The 22,383-nt window shown below is 47.1% G+C and overlaps 1 protein-coding gene across 1 annotated transcript in view; it reads left to right on the top strand.

Moving 5' to 3' along the window:
* The window catches only part of LOC144499465 (E3 ubiquitin-protein ligase TRIM62-like), a 45,902-nt gene extending 24,003 nt beyond the window's left edge, over positions 1–21,899 (top strand). The window contains exons 7-9 of the mRNA XM_078221453.1: positions 14,484–14,632; positions 18,967–19,458; positions 21,796–21,899. Coding sequence (XP_078077579.1) covers positions 14,484–14,632; positions 18,967–19,458; positions 21,796–21,899 — 745 coding nt within the window. The remainder of the gene's footprint in view (positions 1–14,483; positions 14,633–18,966; positions 19,459–21,795) is intronic.
* Positions 21,900–22,383: the final 484 nt, after the last annotated feature.

The raw sequence follows: 22,383 nt of genomic DNA, 5'->3' as shown, positions 1-22,383 counted from the left end.
AAATAACACTCCTGTGAAGCACCTTGGGACATTTTTCACTAAGGTAAAGATACTGTATCAATACAAGCTGTTATTCTTGTTGATAATTTTAATCAAACAGCTTTTTCCATCCTGTTGAATAAAGTGCAAACGAATTTAACGAATAAATAATGTGTATGTGTGTTGCCTTTGTGTTTCCCTTGATGAAAACATATGTTTTTTGTGGTTTAGAATCTAACTTGATGCTTTTCCTATTGGGTGCTGGGTACCAGTTTCAACTTTGTTCTCTGTATCCTTGCGATGCCCAAAGAACTGTCTCCATCATGCTCACTGCTTAGTGGTAGCTTTGTCCTACTGGTTTTTCCAGTCTCATCTGACTTTTTACTCTCACCCTCATTCCAGTAAAGAGTTTGGTTGGAACATTAGTCTCAGGAAGACAAGTGTCATGCTTCAGGATGTTGCTGTACTACCATTTATCAGCATTAACAATGTGATGTTCTCAAATTGTTCTCAACAATTTGAGAACATTACATGTGTGTGGTGGACCTCAGTTGTGCCTTTGTCCTATATGGACCACCGTTGTGTGTGTTTGTCATACCTGGACACATCCCCTTCCAGTTTGGTTCCTCCCCTCAGCACCTAGTATAAAGGTGGCTGTCTCCTCCCCCTTGTTCAGTCCAGGTCGGTTAATTGTTGGGATCTGCTCCTGATTCTGTTGTGAATAAAAGCCTACACTTATATTGGCATATCGGTAGTCTTTCGCCTTATTGATAGTGCATCAATTTTATTCACAACAGTTACTACTATGGAGCAGTTTCTAAAACCCGACAAGTTAGCTTTAGACCCTCAAGAGGTTGGAGCCTCTGATAAATTTGATCATTGGTTGGACTGCTTCGAAGCATTCGTCGACACCGCTACGGCCATCGACACCGACGCTGCTAAACTCCACGTGCTCCGCGCCCGGGTAAGCGAAACTGTCTATGGAATCTTCCGGGACGCTGCTACTTACGCGGACGCTATCGAACTCCTAAAAGGGCAGTTCCGAAAGAGCCCTAACGTGGTTTACGCCAGACACCTCCTAACTACCCGCAAACAGCAGCCAGGAGAATCGTGCGCCCAATTTCTGCGCGCCCTGCGAGTCCTCGCCCGAGCATGCGACTGTAAGGCTGTTTCAGCAGCTCAGAACACGGAGGATCTGATCCGCGACGCCTACGTTGCGGGCATTGAGTCTACATACATCCAGCAGCGTCTGCTGGAACAAGATGACCTAGACCTCCGGAAAACGGCCACTATGGCTGAAACGTTAGACACAGTAAGAAGTTTAACAACACCAGGTTAAAGTCCAACAGGTTTATTTGGTAGCAAAAGCCACACAAGCTTTCGAGGCTCTGAGCCCCTTCTTCAGGTGAGTGGGAATTCTGTTCACAAACAGAACTTATAAGACACAGACTCAATTTACATGAATAATGGTTGGAATGCGAATACTTACAACTAATCCAGTCTTTAAGAAACAAAACAATGGGAGTGGAGAGAGCATCAAGACAGGCTAAAAAGATGTGTATTGTCTCCAGACAAGACAGCCAGTGAAACTCTGCAGGTCCACGCAACTGTGGGAGTTACAAATAGTGTGACATAAATTCTGATTCTAGGATCGCATGATAAAGACTCAGGAGGAAAAAAGCAGAAATATTTATGTGAAATAGTGTGACATAAACCCAATATCCCGGTTGAGGCCGTCCTTGTGTGTGCGGAACCTGGCTATCAGTTTCTGCTCCGCGACTCTGCGCTGTCGTGTGTCGCGAAGGCCGCCTTGGAGAACGCTTACCCGAATATCAGAGGCCGAATGCCCGTGGCACGGGCATATTCGGGTAAGCGTTCTCCAAGGCGGCCTTCGCGACACACGACAGCGCAGAGTCGCGGAGCAGAAACTGATAGCCAGGTTCCGCACACACAAGGACGGCCTCAACCGGGATATTGGGTTTATGTCACACTATTTCACATAAATATTTCTGCTTTTTTCCTCCTGAGTCTTTATCATGCGATCCTAGAATCAGAATTTATGTCACACTATTTGTAACTCCCACAGTTGCGTGGACCTGCAGAGTTTCACTGGCTGTCTTGTCTGGAGACAATACACATCTTTTTAGCCTGTCTTGATGCTCTCTCCACTCCCATTGTTTTGTTTCTTAAAGACTGGATTAGTTGTAAGTATTCGCATTCCAACCATTATTCATGTAAATTGAGTCTGTGTCTTATAAGTTCTGTTTGTGAACAGAATTCCCACTCACCTGAAGAAGGGGCTCAGAGCCTCGAAAGCTTGTGTGGCTTTTGCTACCAAATAAACCTGTTGGACTTTAACCTGGTGTTGTTAAACTTCTTACTGTGTTTACCCCAGTCCAACGCCGGCATCTCCACATCATGAAACGTTAGAAGCAGCCTCCCATAATCTCGGGTCTTACCTTGGATCCCGTTCCACCGACGGCTCCACTGCGACGGCTGCTCCAGCAGGGCCCAAATGTTACTTTTGTGGCCTCCCTAAGCACCCTCGGCGTCACTGCCCGGCAAAGGACGCGATTTGCTCCGGATGCGGTAAGCTAGGCCACTTTGTTAAAGTCTGCAGAGCAAAGCCGCTTCTGAAGACTCGTGGAGCCATGTGTGCTCCGAGGGCGCGGCCATCTTTGATGCAGGCGGCGGCTGCGCGCGAATCGCCATCTTGGATGCGGTCACCGGAAGTGCGGGAATCGCCATCTTTGATGCGGTCACCGGAAGTGCGGGAGTCGCCATCTTTGAGACTGGCATCAAGGCAAGCTGAGCAGGAAGCTTCATCCGTGACGTCATCAGACGGCGACGAAGATGGATTCTTCTTTAATTCAACAGTGGCATCGATTTGCCTGGACCAGTCGCAGCCACATCAACTCTCCAAGTCCATAATGGAGATCAAGGTAAATGGTTATGCAGAAAACTGCCTGTTTGACTGTGGGAGCACGGAAAGTTTTATACACCCTCGCACAGTGCGTCAATATGCCCTTCCCGTGCGACCCTGGAGCCAGACCATCTCCATGGCCTCGAATTCTCACTCAGTGGAGGTCCTCGGGTGCTGCTTGGTGACGCTGACGGTACAGGGCACAGTCTACGAGCGTTTTCGGCTCCTCGTGCTGCCGCGACTCTGCGCAGCTGTACTGCTGGGGTTAGATTTCCTCAGCCATCATAGGAGCGTCACCCTGCAGTATGATGGCCCTTATCCCCCGCTCTCCGTCTGCCAGGCACCGTCACTGCAGCGCCCCTCGCGCACCACCTGCAGTCTCTCGACCCTCAAGATCACCCCCCCCCGTTATTTGATAACCTCACCCCGGATTGTAGGCCTATAGCCACCAAGAGTAGGCGCTATAGTGCGGATGACCGGGCCTTCATTCGGTCCGAGGTACAACGTTTGCTCCAGGAAGGGATTATCCAGGCCAGCACCAGCCCCTGGAGGGCGCAAGTGGTCGTAGTTAAATCGGGGGAGAAACACCGCATGGTGATTGACTACAGCCAGACCATAAACAGGTATACCCAACTAGATGCATATCCTCTTCCCCGTATCGCGGACATAGTCAACCACATCGCGCACTATAGGGTTTTTTCAACGATCGATTTGAAATTGGCTTACCACCAGCTCCCTATCCGCTCGGAGGATCGCCCATACACTGCCTTTGAGGCGGATGGCCGCCTCTACCAGTTCCTCCGAGTCCCCTTTGGTGTCACCAATGGGGTCTCAGTCTTCCAACGGGCCATGGATCAAATGGTGGACCAGCACGGACTACGGGCCACTTTCCCGTATCTGGATAACGTCACCATCTGCGGCCATGACCTGCAGGACCATGATGCCAACCTACAAAAATTCCTTCGTACGGCCACTCTCCTGAACCTCACATACAATGAGGCGAAGTGTGTTTTCCGGACACGCCGCCTCGCCATCCTTGGGTACGTGATAGAAAATGGTGTCCTTGGCCCCGACCCAGCCCGTATGCGTCCCCTTATGCAGCTTCCCCTCCCTACTACCCTCAAAGCACTGAGGAGATGTCTGGGCTTCTTCTCCTATTATGCCCAGTGGGTTCCCCGTTACGCAGATAAAGCCCGTCCGCTCCTAAAATCGACCTCTTTTCCCCTGGCGGAGGAGGCCTGTCGGGCCTTCGATGACATCAAAGCGGACATCGCGAAGGCCGTGATGCACGCTGTGGACGAATCCATCCCATTCCAAGTGGAAAGTGATACGACTGACTTTGCCCTAGCAGCCACCCTTAACCAGAGGGGCCGTCCGGTGGCCTTCTTTTCCCGGACCTTACAAGGCCCTGAGATTCGACACTCCTCGGTCGAGAAGGAGGCCCAGGCCATCGTGGAAGCCGTCTGGCACTGGCGCCATTATCTCGCGGGCCAACGATTCACCTTAATTACGGACCAGCGGTCAGTTGCCTTCCTGTTTAACACCAGGCAAAAGGGCAAGATTAAGAATGACAAGATCTTGCGGTGGAGGATTGAGCTCTCCACCTACAGATATGACATCATGTACCGGCCTGGGAAGCTCAATGAGCCCCCAGACGCCCTGTCCCGTGGATCATGTGCCAGTGCCCAACTAGACCAGCTACAGTCCCTCCATAACGACCTCTGTCACCCAGGTGTCACCAGATTTTTCCATTTTGTCAAGTCCCGTAACCTGCCCTTCTCCCTTGAGGAAGTCCGGACGATTACCAGGCAATGCAGGGTCTGCGCTGAGTGCAAACCGCAGTTCTACCGGCCAGGTAGGGCGCACCTTGTAAAGGCCACTCGCGCGTTCGAGCGCCTTAGCGTTGATTTTAAAGGCCCCCTCCCCTCCTCTAACCGCAATGTTTATTTCCTGAATATCATTGACGAATACTCACGTTTCCCTTTTGCCTTCCCCTGCTCGGACATGACCACGGCTACAGTGATTCGGACCCTGAACAAGCTCTTCACCCTGTTCGGCTTCCCAGCCTATATTCATAGCGACCGTGGGTCCTCTTTCATGAGTGATGAGCTGAGGCAGTACCTGCTCGCCAAAGGCGTTGCCTCCAGCCGCACCACTAGCTATAACCCCAGGGGCAATGGTCAAGTAGAGCGGGAGAACGCAACCGTCTGGAAGGCCGTTCTATTAGCGTTACGGTCTAGGGGCCTTCCAGTCAGCCGTTGGCAAGACGTCCTTCCGGACGCATTACATTCCATTAGGTCACTCTTGTGCACAGCGACCAATACGACCCCTCACGAGCGGATGTTTTCATTTCCCAGGAAGTCCTCCTCGGGTACTTCGCTCCCGGATTGGCTGATGTCCCCGGGACCCGTCCTGCTTCGGAAGCATGTCCGGACCCATAAGGCAGATCCCTTGGTCGAGGAGGTCCAACTGCTCCATGCTAATCCCCAATATGCTTATGTAGCGTACCCTGATGGGCGGGAGGACACGGTTTCTGTCCGTGGCTTGGCACCCGCGGGTGCCCCGGAGGTCACCACGTCCTTCCGCCCCACGGTCCCTGGTGTCGTCCATTCGGAGACTGCTACGCCTCTTCCTCCCTCAGTCCCTGTCCCCAATGTAGTGTGCCCAGAGCCTGTTGCAGCCCCCCACCCCCCAGCTCCGGTTCCCACTGTTCCCCATATGCCACCAGGGCCACAGCCCATTCCTCTCGCCCCTATGTACAGCTCGCTTGAGTCGCCGGAGCCGTCGCCACGCAGTACCCGACGACTGGACGGGACGACGGATCGGTCCGCTTCACACCACCCAGCGCCTTCTCTCGACGCTCACTGTACGGAGCCTGGGCCGACATCGCTCCCTGCTCGGACGACTCTGCGACCTGCACTACGACGATCGCGGCGACGGATCAAGCCACCGGTTCGTCTGGACTTGTGATATTGTTTCCGCTTCACCCCCGTGTTGTATTTTTAAAAGGAAGGGGTGAATGTGGTGGACCTCAGTTGTGCCTTTGTCCTATATGGACCACCGTTGTGTGTGTTTGTCATACCTGGACACATCCCCTTCCAGTTTGGTTCCTCCCCTCAGCACCTAGTATAAAGGTGGCTGTCTCCTCCCCCTTGTTCAGTCCAGGTCGGTTAATTGTTGGGATCTGCTCCTGATTCTGTTGTGAATAAAAGCCTACACTTATATTGGCATATCGGTAGTCTTTCGCCTTATTGATAGTGCATCAATGTGTAATGGACAATGAGGAACCTGTGGTGTATCTGGATTTCCAGAAGGCATTTGACAAGGTGCCGCACCAAAGACTGCTACATAAGATAAAGGTGTACAGTGTTACGGGTAGTGTATTAGCATGGATAGAGGATTGCTTAACTAACAGAAAGCAAAGAGTGGGGGTAAATGGGTGTTTTTCTGGTTGGCGATCAGTGACGAGTGGTGTGCCTCAGGGATCAGTGTTGGGACCGCAATTGTTTACGATTTACATAGATGGTTTGGAGTTGGGGACCAAGTGTAGTGTGTCAAAATTCGCAGATGACACTAAGATGGGTGGAAGAGCAAAGTCTGCAGAGGACGCTGAAAGTCTGCAAAGGGACATAGATAGTCTAAATGAGTGGGCGAGGGTCTGGCAGATGGAGTGCAATGTTGCTAAATGTGAGGTCATCCATTTTGGTAGGAATAACAACAAAATGGACTATTATTTAAATGGTAAAAAATTGCAGCATGCTGCTGTGCAGAGGGACTTGGGTGTCCTTGTGCAGGAATCACAAGGAGTTGGTTTGCAGGTGCAGCAGGTAATTAAAAAGGCAAATGGAATTTTGTCCTTCATTGCTAGAGGGATGGAGTTTAAAAACAGCGAGGTTATGTTGCAGCTGTATAAGGTGCTGGTGAGGCCACACCTGGAGTACTGTGTACAGTTTTGGTCTTCTTACTTGAGAAAGGATATACTGGCACTGGAGGGGGTGCAGAGGAGATTCACTAGGTTGATTCCGGAGTTGAGAGGGTTAGCTTATGAGGAGAGACTGAGTAGACTGAGGCTATACTCATTGAAATTCAGAAGAATGAGGGGAGATCTTATAGAAACATATAAGATTATGAAGGGAATAGATAAGATAGAAGCAGGGAAGTTGTTTCCACTGGCAGGTGAAACTAGAACTAGGGGGCATAGCCTCAAAATAAGGGGAAGCAGATTTAGGACTGAGTTGAGGAGGAACTTCTTCACACAAAGGGTTGTGAAACTGTGGAATTTCCTGCCCAGTGAAGCAGTTGAGGCTACCTCATTGAATGTTTTTAAGGCAAGGATAGATAAATTTTTGAACAGTAAAGGAATGAAGGGTTAGGGTGAGCGGGCGGGTAAATGGAGCTGAGTCCACAAAACGTTCAGCCATGATCTTATTGAATGGCGGAGCAGGCTCGAGGGGCCAGATGGCCTACTCCTGCTCCTAGTTCCTATGTTCTTATGCTGGAGGTTCGTGATAAATTCACATATCTAGGCTGCAGAATCACCAGCAATCTGTCACTTGGTGCTGAAATCAACACATGCATCACAAAAGCTGCAGCTGCTATGTCCAAGCAGAGTATGAGAATGTGGAACAACAGCAACCTGACCGAGAATACTAAACTGTGAGTTTACCAAACCTGTGTCCTTAGCGTACTCCTGTACATTGGTGATACCAGGACAAAGTATGCTAGGCAGGAAAAAGGCTGAAAAGTTTCACTGTCACAGATATATCTTTGGCATCTCTTGGCAGGAAAGGTCACCAATCAGAGGTCCTCGATTGTGTTAATTCCATCGGTATACATTCATTACTAAGCCAATTATCTCGGCACTGTCTTTGGCCGTGTTCATTGGATGGATGATGGCCATATACCCAAAGACCTTCTGTATGGTGAATTGGCCTCTGGATAATGAATTCCAGGGTATCCATACCTCCACTATATGGACAATTGCAAATGAGGTATGAAGGTGGTAGACACTGACAACTGAGAGTCAGTTGTTGACGGCCCATGACCTCAGGAGGCTGTTTGGAAGGGCATTGGAAGAGGCCAGCAGAAACTAAAATCTCAGCTGGCTGAGAAGAGGGCCCAGGAAAAAACAAGAGAAAGCAGAGGCTAGCGAATCACACACCTTCACAGCCCATTGTCTTCCCCTGCAGTAAATGCAGCAGGGACTGCCATCCAATGTGGGGCTCCTGAGACACACCAGGCAATAGGGAACGCAGAGTTGACCACCATGGCACAAACCATCACCTGTGAAAGGCTGCTGCTGCCATTGTTGCCGAGAAAGCAACTCTGGGTTGGATGCAATATTGCACAGAGATGCAGCAGCCTCATACCCACTCCAATCATGCCATTGCTCCTGGGCATTGCTTGACATGCCAACTGATCTGTGTGCGAGCAGATCTATGAGCAATAATGAAAGCACAATAATCCTCTCCATTCAATTCCTTCAGCACATTGACATTGTTGATTTTTGTAAAAAGTGGGCATTGACTGTTACAATTAGCATCCATTTTGAAAATGCAGAGTATATTTTTCAAACTGAATTCCAAGTATGACAAGCTGCATATTCTATTTTGTGCAATAGCCTTCATCAATACATATGAATAATATTCATGATTGTTTGTTATGATTCTACATCTGTTGATAAAGCGTTCATCTGTGTTTCTTTTTCACTATTACTTGAAGCTATTCTACACCTTATGACAACTTGGCACAATTGGTGGTGCGCTCACCTCTATGTCAGAAGGTTCAGAGTTCAGGTTATGATTTTAGCTCATTATCTAATGTGATACAGGCAGCTCTGGACGTGCCTGTACTCCTAACTGCACATGTGGAAATTGAAATACTCCATGTTACCAATTTAAAAATAGCAGAGAACCCTCCAAATATCTGGCAACTTTTCTCCCTCAATCAATCTTAGCCCAAACTACAAATAACAATACTCGTCTCATTGATATCTATGGATAGATTTCATAGGGGCAATTTTTTAAAATCTACTTTGCCTGGGCATGAATTATTATCTGATAGAGAGCAAGGAGAACAATTGGGTGGGTTGGGGGTGGGGGTGAGGGGGAGTTGCATAGCTATAATGGCACCTGCTGCCCTTGTTTTAAATGGAAGGAAAGCTGGATTGGACCTGTTTTCGACTCCTGATTCTTTCCTCTTTAAGTTTTCAATTTGTGACCATTCCTAGACAGGGCAGAAATGAAACTGTAGACCATGGTGTGAAGTACTTTGAGCCACATACAGAACCGATAAAGATAATTTTGACTCAAATAATTTGTACTGCACACGCAGACTCTATAATCATTGTCATTGCTAATTAACAACGGTGCCATTCATCAGTAGTCTCTGACTACCTCCCAGAAAACATCCACAAATCTAGGTGAAGTTCTGTATTTTCTGTAATGCACATACATAGAACATGAGAAATTAGTCGAGAAGTTCACTAAGCTGTAGACAATTTGAATGTATATTTAGAAGTAAACTTGTGATTTCCGCCAATATATAGTTGTATAATACTTATTAATTATCCCCTAAAATACATATTTACTCAACCATCAAGCATTTGTATTCAAGAACATTCAAATATAGATTTAACTGCTGAACAAAGTGTAGCAAAAACAAATCCAACGATATGCCATCAGTCGAATGCACTCAGCTTCAATTCAGAGTAAAGGAGGAATCTGGAACCAGTGTTTCATAAATTGGGGCTGTTCACAAAGCCCAGAGAACATAAGATACAAATCATCTTTTCCTTCCATTTTCTGCCCTAACCTTTCCTCAATTAGTAACAGCTGCTTTCACTAAAAATGGAGAATGCACTTCAGCATGACAGGAGTGCAACATTAACACGCTCTGGGTCACAATCAACTTAGGAACAGCTCAATCAACATCATAAACCCCACCCTCTCCATGTGAACAACCGAGTGCACTGCCTCAAACTGGACGAGAACAGTTTGGGAAAGATGTGACACGTGGCGACGCTTATCAAAACCAGCCTTTTCAGATTAAACAGCAAAAACAAAACCAGTAACAATAAAAAATCAGTTAATCTTTTTGACTAAACAATTAAACTAAATTAAATTAACTGAGGGACAAATTAAAAGGGGTAGCCCCCCCCCCCAAAAGAAGGGAACGGCCTGAAACAAAAGACGAAGCGGAAAGGAAATTTAAAACATCAAACTAAAATGTGATTAGAGGGGTCGATAACACACCCCAGCCGCTGCAGTGTCCAGCGGGCATGGAAGACATCAACCGTGCCCTCGGACGCCGCATGCTCCCTTTCCAGGGATAGCTGGCCTTGAATGTAGCCGTGGTAGAGGGGCAGACAGTTGGGTAGGATGACCCCCTCGGTTGCCTGCTGCTTGGACCTGTTTATGGCAAGTTTGACCAGGTCCAGGAGCAGGTTCATGAGGAGGTCCACTTCCTTATCTGGTTCCGGGATTCATCGGCCTTCTTCGTGAGCCTGCTTATAGTCCTAGCAGTGCCCATTAATGCGCTTTTCAGGCTGATGTGGCAGGCTGGCATGGAGCAGGTTGCTTCCATGCTGGCTTTTCTTCCAGGTGGGCAATCTGGAATATGCTGCCCGCTCTTTTATAGCTCTATCTCTTCTATTCTGACCTTTGAAATGTCATAACCTCCCGGCTAACCTGCGTTGCATATACCCCATATTCTACAGTTAAAACTTTCATTCCTAAAACTACAAGTTATATTCTAAAATAAAAAGGTTCCTTTTAAAACACATGAAACATGAATTATATATTTGCAACAACAGCAGCCACCGTCTTCAGACATTATTTGGGTCCTGTCTGGCTGTAACTCCAATTCCTCTGCTGAGGAGAGAGCACTGTAAATGCATAGTTAAATACATGTGCCAAGCTCTATCACGGAAGTTACATTTTTAAATGTTTAGGCTGTGCTTGTGGGAGCATCTGCATTGTCTAATCCATTATTCATAGTAGAACTCCCTTGGGTAGTTTTTAAACCTTATTTGACGCCAAGCTGCATGTGGTGTCAAACTGAAGTGGTGTGAATCCACCCCCTGCCGGAAGTCTCACATCACTTCACAGTCGAAATTAGTTCAACCACGACTGAATTTACATTACAACCTGAACACGATCAGAAGCTGGAACGTTCATACCAAAACTGAAGTCGTCGTTGAAGCAAATCAGGTGCTGGGGTGTATTTATACGGGATTAACTTATTAGTGACAGTAACATCACATTATGCACTCTCTCCTTTCGTTCTCTATGTACAGTATGCTTTGTCTCTTTAGCGCGCAAGAAACAATACTTTTCACTGTATACTAATACATGTTACAATAATAAATCAAAGCAAATCAAAAGTTTTACTGAGATAAACAGAGTAACCAGTGCAGGTAACCTTTCATCAGAAGCTAGAGTTTAACTGACGTTATACAGGGTCGATGGTAAGGTTACTTCTTGATGCTGCTTGAATCACCCTGGCCAGTATTTTACGACCTCGTTCGGGCGAGGCTCGTAAAATCCTACCTGAGGCCAACGGGGAATTCTGTTCTGTTCGGGGCGGGCATGCCAGTAAAATTCCGGCTCCTGTCTTAAAAGGATATTGATGCAATACATTAAACTCTGAGGAGTGATTAGTACAATGACAGGTCTTAGCGTACAGAATCTCTTCTCACTCCTGATTGAGAGACTTTGTCTGCCACTGTTTGAGGCAGACCCTTCTTCCCTATGATTCGTGTCAATTGCGTTTCACAGGGATGTTTGCCCAGATTTTTATCCCCAGGTTGGTTGTGCAGAGCTGGCTGATTTTCTGACTCTCTGAACCCGGCATTTTAAAATGTCCGCTCGCAGCTTGGATTTTTAGTTGGTGGGGTGGGACGGATAGCCTGAAATCAGAGTCAGGCTGGGTGGCCCTGGAACAAAAGCTGATGGGTATGGAGGTCTGCCTCTGTGCCATGGCAACGAGTTTAAATTTTAAAAAACAGGCCTCGACTCATCCCACACACACACACTCTGTGCCTCATCTAGGCCAACCTATGCCAACCCATGCCCCTCTACCTACACCCATGGCCCCCCATATGCCTATTCCAACTTACTGCCTATTTATGTTAACGCATGACCCCCCACACAACATACTTTGCCCTTACCCCCTCCATGCCAGCTCACCTAGTATCCTTGCTCAATTCCTGGACAGCTTTGACAGTTTTGACACTTCCTGGACATCTGGTCAGTTCCTTGTCAGTTCCTTGACAACTGAACAGTTCCTTGACATCTGGACAGTTCCAATGAGTTTGTGCATTAAAAGTGTATAATCATGTTAAATTCTCACAATTTCAAAGGGTGCCTTAACTCTTCCAAAGGTATCCTGGAACCCTATCCAAAGAGTTTCTTACCTCTCCAAAGAGCCTGGCTATCCAAAGAATCCATCAAATTCAGCATTATTTTATCTCCAGGATTCATGCAGCTGGGGTTCAGAAACTGGAAATCTGTGGAGTCAGCTGCCTCCATGAATCACACACGCCTGAACCCCAACCCAATTCCCGTCCTGCTCCTGTGGAGATGGAAAATGCCAGGCTCAGGGGTGGGGCTTAGAAAACTTGTCCATTCCCAGAATTTTCACCATGATGGAGTGCCAGCCTCTTTGGTGTGGCAAAATCTGGGCCACGCATTAATTTTGTTCAGGCACTGCTAAAAAAAAAACTCCTTAGAAGCTGAGGCATCCGAACATTGGTTTCAGCATCCCAATTTTCTGTTCACCAAGAGCCAGGATTCTGTATGTGTCTCACTGCAGCCTTCTTTAAGTCAGGCTCCTGATTTTGTGAAAGGGCTCCAATGGTAATCCTCCATTTCATAGCAACAGTCCATGGGGATAGTAATGAAATTCCTGGTCTTGTACCGTCAGCTGCATGATAAAAATGTACATATTTCAGAGGTTAGTCAGATATGTCCAGCTATTGCTTGGAACGGTTCAGCAACTGAAGAATGTCATGGCAGCAGTCAACCATTGACCTCATCCTTGAGGTGGTTTCAAAGTCTGGTTACAGAAGGTTGGACAGTTCTAGTCCAGATTCTTTAGGGGATCAATACACAGATCTCCTCAGAAATGGGGAAATATGATTGCCTCGGTCCTGGTGCCAATGACTTGTTCCTAATCTTAAAGGTATGGAGATAGCTGCCTTGTGTACTCATTCATCGCATGTTTTCTCCCCTATATAGATAGAGAGAGAGAGAGATGCCTGGTGAAATACCCTGTAGGAAATATCAACAAAATATTGCCGCGAAGTATACAAATTGCTGTGTCAAATTATTGCTGCTTCATGCAAATACCAAGTAGAATCCTCTTAAGCCAGGGATCCGGGTTCAATTCCGGCCTTCGGTGACTGTGTGGAATTTGTACATTCTCCCCGTGTCTACGTGAGTTTCATCCGGGTCCTCCGGTTTCCTCTCAAGATGTTGATTGGCCAAGCTAAATTGTCCCTTAGCGTCAGGGGGATTAGCAGGGTAAATATGTGGGGTTACAAGAATAAGGTCGAGTTGGGATTGCTGTGGTTGCAGGCTCGATGCAGGCTTGATGGGTCGAATGGCCTCTTTCCGCACTGTAGGGATTCTATGATTCTATTCTATGAAAGTAAAAGCCTAACATGGCTAACAAGCCTACTATGGCGGCACGGTAGCACAGTGGTTAGCACTGCTGCTTCACAGCTCCAAGGACCTGGGTTCGAATCCCGGCTCGGGTCACTGTCTGTGTGGAGTTTGCACATTCTCCTCGTGTCTGCGTGGGTTTTCTCCGGGTGCTCCGGTTTCCTCCCACAGTCCAAAGATGTGCGGGTTAGGTTGATTGGCCATGCTAAAATTGCCCCTTAGTGTCCTGGGATGCGTAGATTAGCGGGTTAAATATGTAGGGGTATGGGGGTAGGGCCTGGGTGGGATTGTGGTCGGTGCAGACTCGATGGGCCGAATGGCCTCTTTCTGTACTGTAGGGCTTCTATGAACAACAAAGAACAAAGAACAATACAGCACAGGAACAGGCCCTTCGGCCCTCCAAGCCCGCGCCGCTCCCCGGTCCAGGATTGAATCCTGAATCCAGGATCCCCGCCCAATTTTCCAGCCTATCTACATCCTAATATCCTATCCACCGAGCTGTCCCTCACAGCTACGATGCTTTGTTCATCACAACCTATTAACTCACCCCCATTTTTTATTAACTCACCCCCACCCCCCCATTCCAGACCATGACTTCTATGATGATCCAGCATCTGTTTCACGTGGCTAATGAAAAGCCACAGTACTGTTCAAGTATTGAGGCTTAACCTCAGTATTGACTGGTTAGCAATCCTAGCATACAGTTGGTGCCTTCAGTGTGACAGGTAGGTCTCCAGTGGATTATACCATACGATACACAATGGGTCCTTGGCTGATCTCAGTACCTTAGCTCATTAAATAGCCTAAGATATATTTAAATCTATCTGGATTTTCGGTTTAAAATGTTTTTGTGCCTGTCGTCAACGCTGTAATATTCCGATGACACAACTCGCATGTTAATTCATTTTATCTTTTAGCATCAACTCCTTACTGAACAAGCAGAGACTGGTTATCCATGATACCGTAGTTGATGAGGCCAAGCTTTCTTCTTTGATGAAGTCAATCAGCAAACTCTTCAACAGCTTGTCCAAGAACGATACGTCAGTCAGGAAAGCCCTACTGGCATGTGAGTCTGAACATTTGTTCACCAATATTGCAATAGCCCTCATTCTTTGACAATTTGAAAAGATTACAATAATATGATTTAAATAAGAAATTAAATGCTATTTATGCCACTGAAAGTAATAATGTGCTTATACATCCTATTTCTTAAACTGTATTAGATTTTAGATGTATGTGGACCATCCCTACCACTCCTCTAATGCAGCTTGACTATCTGGGTTATCTCTATTTTTAATTGCTCCACCATAGGTAGCCACATCTTCAGATATCTAACACTTTGGTTTTGGAATACCGTCACTACATCCCTCTGCCTCTTTATCTCATTTTCCTCCTTTAACACACTCTGTAAAAGCTAATTGTGTGACAAAACTTTTGGTCATCTGCCCTAATAACTGCTTGTGTCATATTATGTTTTATAATCATAAAATCCTTACAGTGCAGAAGGAGGCCATTTGGCCCATCGAGTCTGTATCGACCACAGTCCCACCCAGTCCCTATCCCTGTAGCCCCATGTATTTACCCTGCTAGTCCTTCTGACACTAAGGGGCAATTTAGCATGGCCAATCCACCTGACCCGCACCTCTTTGGGGGGAAACCGGAGCACCCGGAGGAAACCCACGCAGACATGGAGAGAACGTGCAAACTCCACACAGACAGTGACCCAAGCCGGGAATTGAACCCGGTTCCTGGCACTGTGAGGCAGCAGTGCTAACTACTGTGCCACCATGCCGCCCCAAGTCTTGTCAAGCACATTGTGATACATTATTATATTAAAGGTGCTATATAAATAAAAGTTGTTGTTCTGTGCTAAGAACCAACAGGTGGATTGGTGTTGGTGGCCCTAAAAGAAATGCATTATTTAAAAGTAATTATGTCAGGGGGTGAGGGAGGGGAGTGAACATTGTCACCCCTGACCCCTTAATAATGTTCACTCCCCTCCCTCGCTCCCTAACAGTTCACTCCCTCCCTCGTCTCTGGTAGTTCACTCCCTCTCTCACCCCCCGACAGTGTTCACACCCTCCCTGACACCCTGACAGGATTCATTTCTTCCCTCACTCCCTGACAGCACTGACTCCCCTCCCTCACCCCTGTCAGGGTTCACTTCCTCCCTCACTCCCTGACAACACTAACTCCCCTCCCTCACCCCTGACAGGGTTCACTACCCTTCCCTCACCCCTTGAGAGTGTTCACTTCTCTCCTTCGCTGCCCTTGTGTCCACCCCTTCTTCACCCCACAGAAATGCTCAACCCTTCACTCGCTGCCAATGCTGACCTTCCTGACACCAGCTGGACAGGAGCCCGCCATGGACTCTGGCAGGTGGATGCAGAGGCGAGTGTGGGAGGGGTTGAGCACTATCCAGTAGGAGGGGGGTGGTAAGTTAGGAGGGAGGGAGGTGATCTTCTCTCTCCACAGATGCTGCCAGAGCTGCAGAGCGTTTCCAGCATGTTCTGTTCTTGTTTCAGATTCCAGCATCTGGAGTATTTTGCTTTAATTATAGGGAGATGATCATTGTTGGGCAGGTGGGTGAAATGATCATTTCGAGGAGTGGGGGGAGCTGTGAACATTGCTTGGTGGGGTGGAGGGCGGGGGGGGGGGGGGTGAACCTTCTGAAGGTGCTGGAGTGCTTTGACACTTTACCTGATTGACTTAGAGTTATGCTGCTGAGCAGACTTTACACCTGCTATGAACAGCTCTATACAAATCCGTGTAAATGCCAAGGTAAGTATAGGGCAAACAGTTCAGATCTCTATGGATATGGCCATCTGATCGCACTGTTGTAGGAATCGTGGAATACACTGGACAGAGGCTTTGCGTGTAAATAGCATGGAATCGAGAATGCCAAGACTTTCTCAGGGTCCTGACATGTACCAGTGACTGAGCATTTGGACCATTTCTTTTAATGTAGGATTTTTCACATTATTCTTCTCTGCACAGTAGTTACATTTTTACTGAAAATAATATTTCAGTCATGAATTACATCACGAATCCTGACAGATCTCATCACTGATGAATAACAGTTGCTTAGTAATATATTACCACAGGACATTCTGAGATTTTTAAAGTATAGAAAGATGTACCTCAATTCAAAAAATGATTGCCTCAATAGTGACATATAATTTCCTCAAAATGAAGCTATATTTCTTATCAATCCCCTTACAGTTTCTCCTAGATCTTTGCCAGTTGCACTCAACTGGCTTCTGGAAGATATATTAATGTCTTAACGGGTTCTCCTTATGATTGCTCTCTCTTTCCCTTTAAAGAAGCCTCCAATTTCCACTTGGCACTTCTGTGTGAGATTCAAATAGCAAACTCTCCCTGCAGGAATATGTGGGCACAGTTTATGGTTCCTCAGCCCACTCTGCGCCATCTGGCTGTTCAGCAGATATCAAACCCTGGGTCAGCAAAGCAATCCCCCCCGACTCAACATTGGAGAAATCAAAACTATCCTGGTAGGATCCCACCTAAAGTTTAGTACCTTTCTTTCCCAACTCCATGGCCTGACTTTTACCTTCCAAAAAATGTGTGGGTTGGGGCCACGTCAACAGATAAAATGCAAAAAACTGAAACAGGAACTTAACCAGCCTCATGTCCAGTTTAAACCAGGATGGGACAAGTGCTGTGATGAATCTGCTTGTGAGAAGCAGGTTAGTTATTTAAATAATTATTTAAATATGGGCGGCACGGTGGCACAGTGGTTAGCACTGCTGCCTCACAGCTCCAGGGACCTGGGTTCGATTCACGACTTGGGTCACTGACTGTGTGGAGTTTGCACATTCTCCTCGTGTCTGCGTGGGTTTCCTCCGGGTGCTCTGGTTTCCTCCCACATGTGCGAGTCAGGTGCATTGACCATGCTAAATTGCCCCTTAGTGTCCCGGGGTGCGTAGGTTAGAGGGTTTAGCGGGGTAAATATGTGGGGTTATGGGGATAGGGCCTAGGTGGGATTATTGTCAATGCAGACTCGATGGGTCGAATGGCCTCCTTCTGCACTGTAGGGATTCTATGATAATGATTCATTTAAACCTTCATTTTAGCAGACATTCTTTTTTAATTTCAGGCAGCCGGGGTTCCCTTTCCAGCACTGCTTGTGGGTCAGGAGCAACAGGACTGTTTCCTCCAGGTCCAAACAAGTATCCCAGTAAACCCCTTTGGCCACATTGATCTTTCAGCACCCCATCCATACAACCATCTGCTCCTCATCCTGACCACCATTTGCTCCCCACCCTAATTACAATCGGGTCCCTGTACCTGGGCTCTCCGGACCACCATGGGAATCCACCCTGTTCACATGTAAAATACTTTCATGATCTGGACACCATCCCCACAGTCCCTCCACCACAACTGGGGTCCCCGCTCAGCAAATGGGAATCCCACCCCCTGTGCAATCATAACCCCAGAACACCCCTTCTCACTCACAATTCTCTTTGTTCCTGTGAAGCAGGCACCTCCAGCCTGTCATCAAACCTTATAGCTCTACCCTTTAAATCTCCAAATCTCCTCTCCTTCAATAGAACCTTGGAGAGTAATCTCGATCATGCCTTTGTGTGATTGAGAAGTACAAAATTGTGGAGCCTGGAGAGAGTGGATGGGAAAGAAGCAGAGAGGCCAGGGACCAGAGGGCAAAGATTTAAAGTGATTGGCAGAAGGATTGAAAGGGAGATGAAGAAATATTTTTTTCACCCAGAGGGTTCTGGGGTGTGGAAATCGCTGCCTGAAAGGGTGGTTAGATGCAAAAACCCTCAACTCATTGATAGAGTTTCTGGATTGCTGTAACCTGCATGACTATAGATCAAATTGTGGAAAATGAAATTAGGTTGGGTGGCTGGATTTTCAGACAGAACAAACACGATGGGCCAAATGGCCTCTTTCTGGGCTGTAAATTTTCTATGATTCTAAATCTTCTACCACAACTGCTCAGCGCTCTGTTATTGTCTCTGTAAGAAATCTCACAATACCAGGTTAAAGTCCAACAGATTTATTTGGAATCATGAGCTTTCGGAGCACTGCTCCTTCATCAGGTGACTCACCTGATGAAGGAGCAGCGTTCCGAAAGCTCATGATTCCTTCTTACTGTGCCCACCCCAGTCCAACGCCAGCATCTCCACATCATTATTGTCTCTGTGCAACAACTGAGGAACTTTTATTACGTTTATGCTACTAGTTAAGTCAAACTTGGGTCAGGACCTACTGAAAGAACTGTTCTGCCCCATCACATTATCTAACTGAGCATTCTGCCACTGATGAACAATAATTAAATGATTACAGTTACAACATAATGCAATCTAGTGTTAAATATTTTCAGTTTAATGGGCTTTTTTTTTCCTTTTCCCAACAACACAGATGCGATGACTATCACTTTTGACCCGGTAACTGCAAACGAAAACCTTATCCTTTCAGAAGACCGAACAATCGTACGCTATACAGATGCAGTTGTAAAGGCTCCTTATAGCCCCAAACGCTTTGATGACACTTTGTACGTGCTTGGCTCTCAAGGGTTTACATTTGGCAATCATTACTGGGAGATAGTGGTGAAGAGCAAGTCTGATTGGGAGATTGGGGTTGCTTATTCATCCATACCCAGGAAAGGCAAATGTTGGTTAGGTAGGAACAATGTGTCATGGTCTCTAGAATGTAGCTGTGAGCACTATACGGCATGGCACAACAACGTATCCCTGAAGATTACTGCCAGGGGTAAGCTAGAGCGAGTTGGTGTTTACTTGAATTATACTGGGGGAGTCCTGGCATTTTATGATGCTGAGAAAATGGCACTTTTAGTTCCCTTTTACCACAAGTTTACTGAAGCTCTTTACCCGATTGTAAACCCCTGCAACAGTAAAGGAGGAAATTTTGCTCCTTTAATTGTTTTGCAACTGAAAGGAATTTAGCCTCTGACTTGTTTCAAAATTCAGTTCAAATAATTTCCTCAATGCAAACCAAAAGGAATGTGATTTCAAGTGGGATCATTTTAATGTAGCTTGCCAAACAGGAAATCCATAGGATTGGGGGAGGGTGGCGGAGGGGGGGAACTGATTTTACACCCTGTCCCTTATTATCGAGAGTAAAATTGAATGGGGCGTGAAAGCAGAATTGTGCCCAACACCTTCAATATCCTGACAGGCGGATTAAGTTAAAATTGAAACAAGAACAGAAAATTCTGGAAAATCTCAGCAAGTCTCACAGCATCTGTGGAGAGAGAACAGAACGTTTCAAGACTTGATGCTTTCTCAGTGCAAAAGAGGACTGGAACTAGGATGATATTTATACTGTGGGTGGTGGCGAAGGGAGAGTGGGAGAATGTTGTAGTGGTAGCGAAGGGGGGGAGGGCAGGGGGGTGTTGTGGTGGTGGCAATGAAGTAGTGGAGGCTAGATATAGGGCCAGTGATTGGTGGAGGCTAGGGCAATATCATGGACAAAAAGACAAAGGGAATGTGAATGATGGTGATCAAGGCTAGGAAGGGTGCTGATGGTGGCACATTAAGAGATCAGAATGTGTTAATATCAAGACAAAGGTAAGCAGTGTGGCAAAGGACAACCTGGAACAGGTAACAGAGAGGTCAAAGAAGGGAAGGGAAGGGAAGTGTCAGAGATGGACCATGTGAAGGTGTTATAGGGGTGGAAATTGGAGGCGAAATTGACTAATTTCTCCAGGTCCAGATGAGATAAAATTGATCTCTACATTAACTCTGGCTACCTTGCTTTTGGTAAGCTGCATTGAATTCCCCAAACTAAACATCAAAAATACCAGGAGAAGGGCTAAATTTGATAGCCCCTGAAAACAGGAGATGCAGGATCAGCTAGCCCATGTTGCTTCTGACGCAGGTAATATGCTTTGTGCTGTCTACTAATTAACATGATTACAGTGCGTTAACTGTGCTGGTGAGTGGCTGCATGCTTCAGCGAGGGGCCCAGAATTGTCAGAAGCTCGCATCAATTAAGACTAGCTCGCCCTTATTTCAAGTTAGCCTACACCTTCAAGACCTGCATTATGGCTGGAGCAGGTATTAACATTTTGCAACTGTTTCTGGCCTGAGCAAAATAGAGGAATGGCACGACATGGGAGACAGCAGGCTCCAGCATTTTCTGACATTTCATCGGAGGGCTTGAGGAGATGCAGAGAAGTAGAGATGTGTTCTATCCATAAGGGGCCAACACGCCCAAGAGGCAAACTCTCGACATACAATGGGAGTACATAGCCATGGCAGTCAATGCCCTGAGGAACTGCATGTAGTGCCACTCAAAGTTCAATAGCCTCACATAAATGATCAAGGTCAGTGAAAGCACCTTCAAAGTCATAGAACCTACAGTGCACAAGAAGGCCATTTGGCCCCTCGAGCCTGCACCGACAACAATCCCACCCAGGTCCCATCCCCATAACCCCATATATTTACCCTCCGAATCCACCCTGACACTTCGGGGCAATTTATCATGGCCAATCAACCCAACTTGCACATCTCTGGACTGTGGGAAGAAAGCGGAGCTCCCAGAGGAAACCCACGCAGACATGAGGAGAACATGCAAACTCCACACAGACAGTGACTCAAGCCGGGTATCGAAGCCTGGACTCTGGTGCTGTGAGGCAGCAGTGCTAACCACTGTGCCACCCCTAATCCCATCAACCCCCTTTAATCCCATCAAATGTGCCACTAACCTCGGGCCCTGCTGAATTCACCACACCCCCTTTCATTCATTCACCTACCACCATCTCCATCAATCATGCCTCATTCCTAAAATTTGCATGCTGCATCATCCCCTCACACACTTAGCAGAACTGCAAGCTGTACTCTGTTTGTATAGTTTGCACACACTGCCAGACAAATCAGCCAGATTGCACACACTCACTGACACACTTCCTTCTGTCTTGGTTTGACCAAATGGCTCACAACCTGAGGTGACAGGAATGAATCGACAGGGGGCAGGCACCGTTCCGCCCCCTTATCCCATGAAGGAGATGGGAATTGGCATCATTGGACTGGCTGTGACCAGCGGCAGTTCCAAAATCTTTAGAAAGTGGCAGCATCCTCTTGCCCAATGCTTCTTCTCACATCCCAGTTTTCTTCTCATCCCCCAGTCTCCTCTGGTTTGTTAGCTGCAGATAGTGCAACCTCAGACCTCTTGCTTTCCCCTCTCACCTTACCCAAAACAACCCACCTTGTGTCTTTCTCCTTCCAGATACCCAAGAACAGCAGCCTGTTCAGGCAGTGATGGAACAAGAAGATGATATCGATGATGAAACATTGTCATTTGAACATACACTCATAGCCATCAGAGACTGATACTGAGAGGCGAATTTTCCTATTCTGCCTGCCACGGGAATTGTAGCGGGCTGAAGGGCGGACCATGGAAAGGTCCATTGACCTCGAGCAGGATTTTCCGGTTGCAGGGCGAACGCAGCCGGAAAATCCCATCTAGAGTGGTGTAATGTCAAAAATAGTTTAGAGGCAGGAAAAGTAAGTGGTGAGACACCAGGCATGAGTAGCTTGCAGTGTGGGCAGGGACAAGGGCAGCAAAGGTGCCAGCTCCCCATCGACCAGGCTCACACATGAATTCTGCTTCGCAGGACTCAGAGGAATGCTTTGATCAGGTGACTTACAGAAGGCTGAAAAGTTCAGTACATTGTCAGGCTTGCCAGAAATCTTAAATGTAATGTCAGGGAACATGGTGGAGCCCAACACAAACTTTGCAAAGGGTTTGGCACGGAGCTTGGAGTTCATCCATTTCGCATGCAATTGGAGGCCAATTACATTGCCACACTTGTGG

This window comes from Mustelus asterias, chromosome 10 (assembly GCF_964213995.1).
Source record: "Mustelus asterias chromosome 10, sMusAst1.hap1.1, whole genome shotgun sequence".
In the NCBI taxonomy this organism is placed as follows: domain Eukaryota; kingdom Metazoa; phylum Chordata; class Chondrichthyes; order Carcharhiniformes; family Triakidae; genus Mustelus; species Mustelus asterias.
This window is presented reverse-complemented; position numbering and strand designations above follow the sequence as displayed.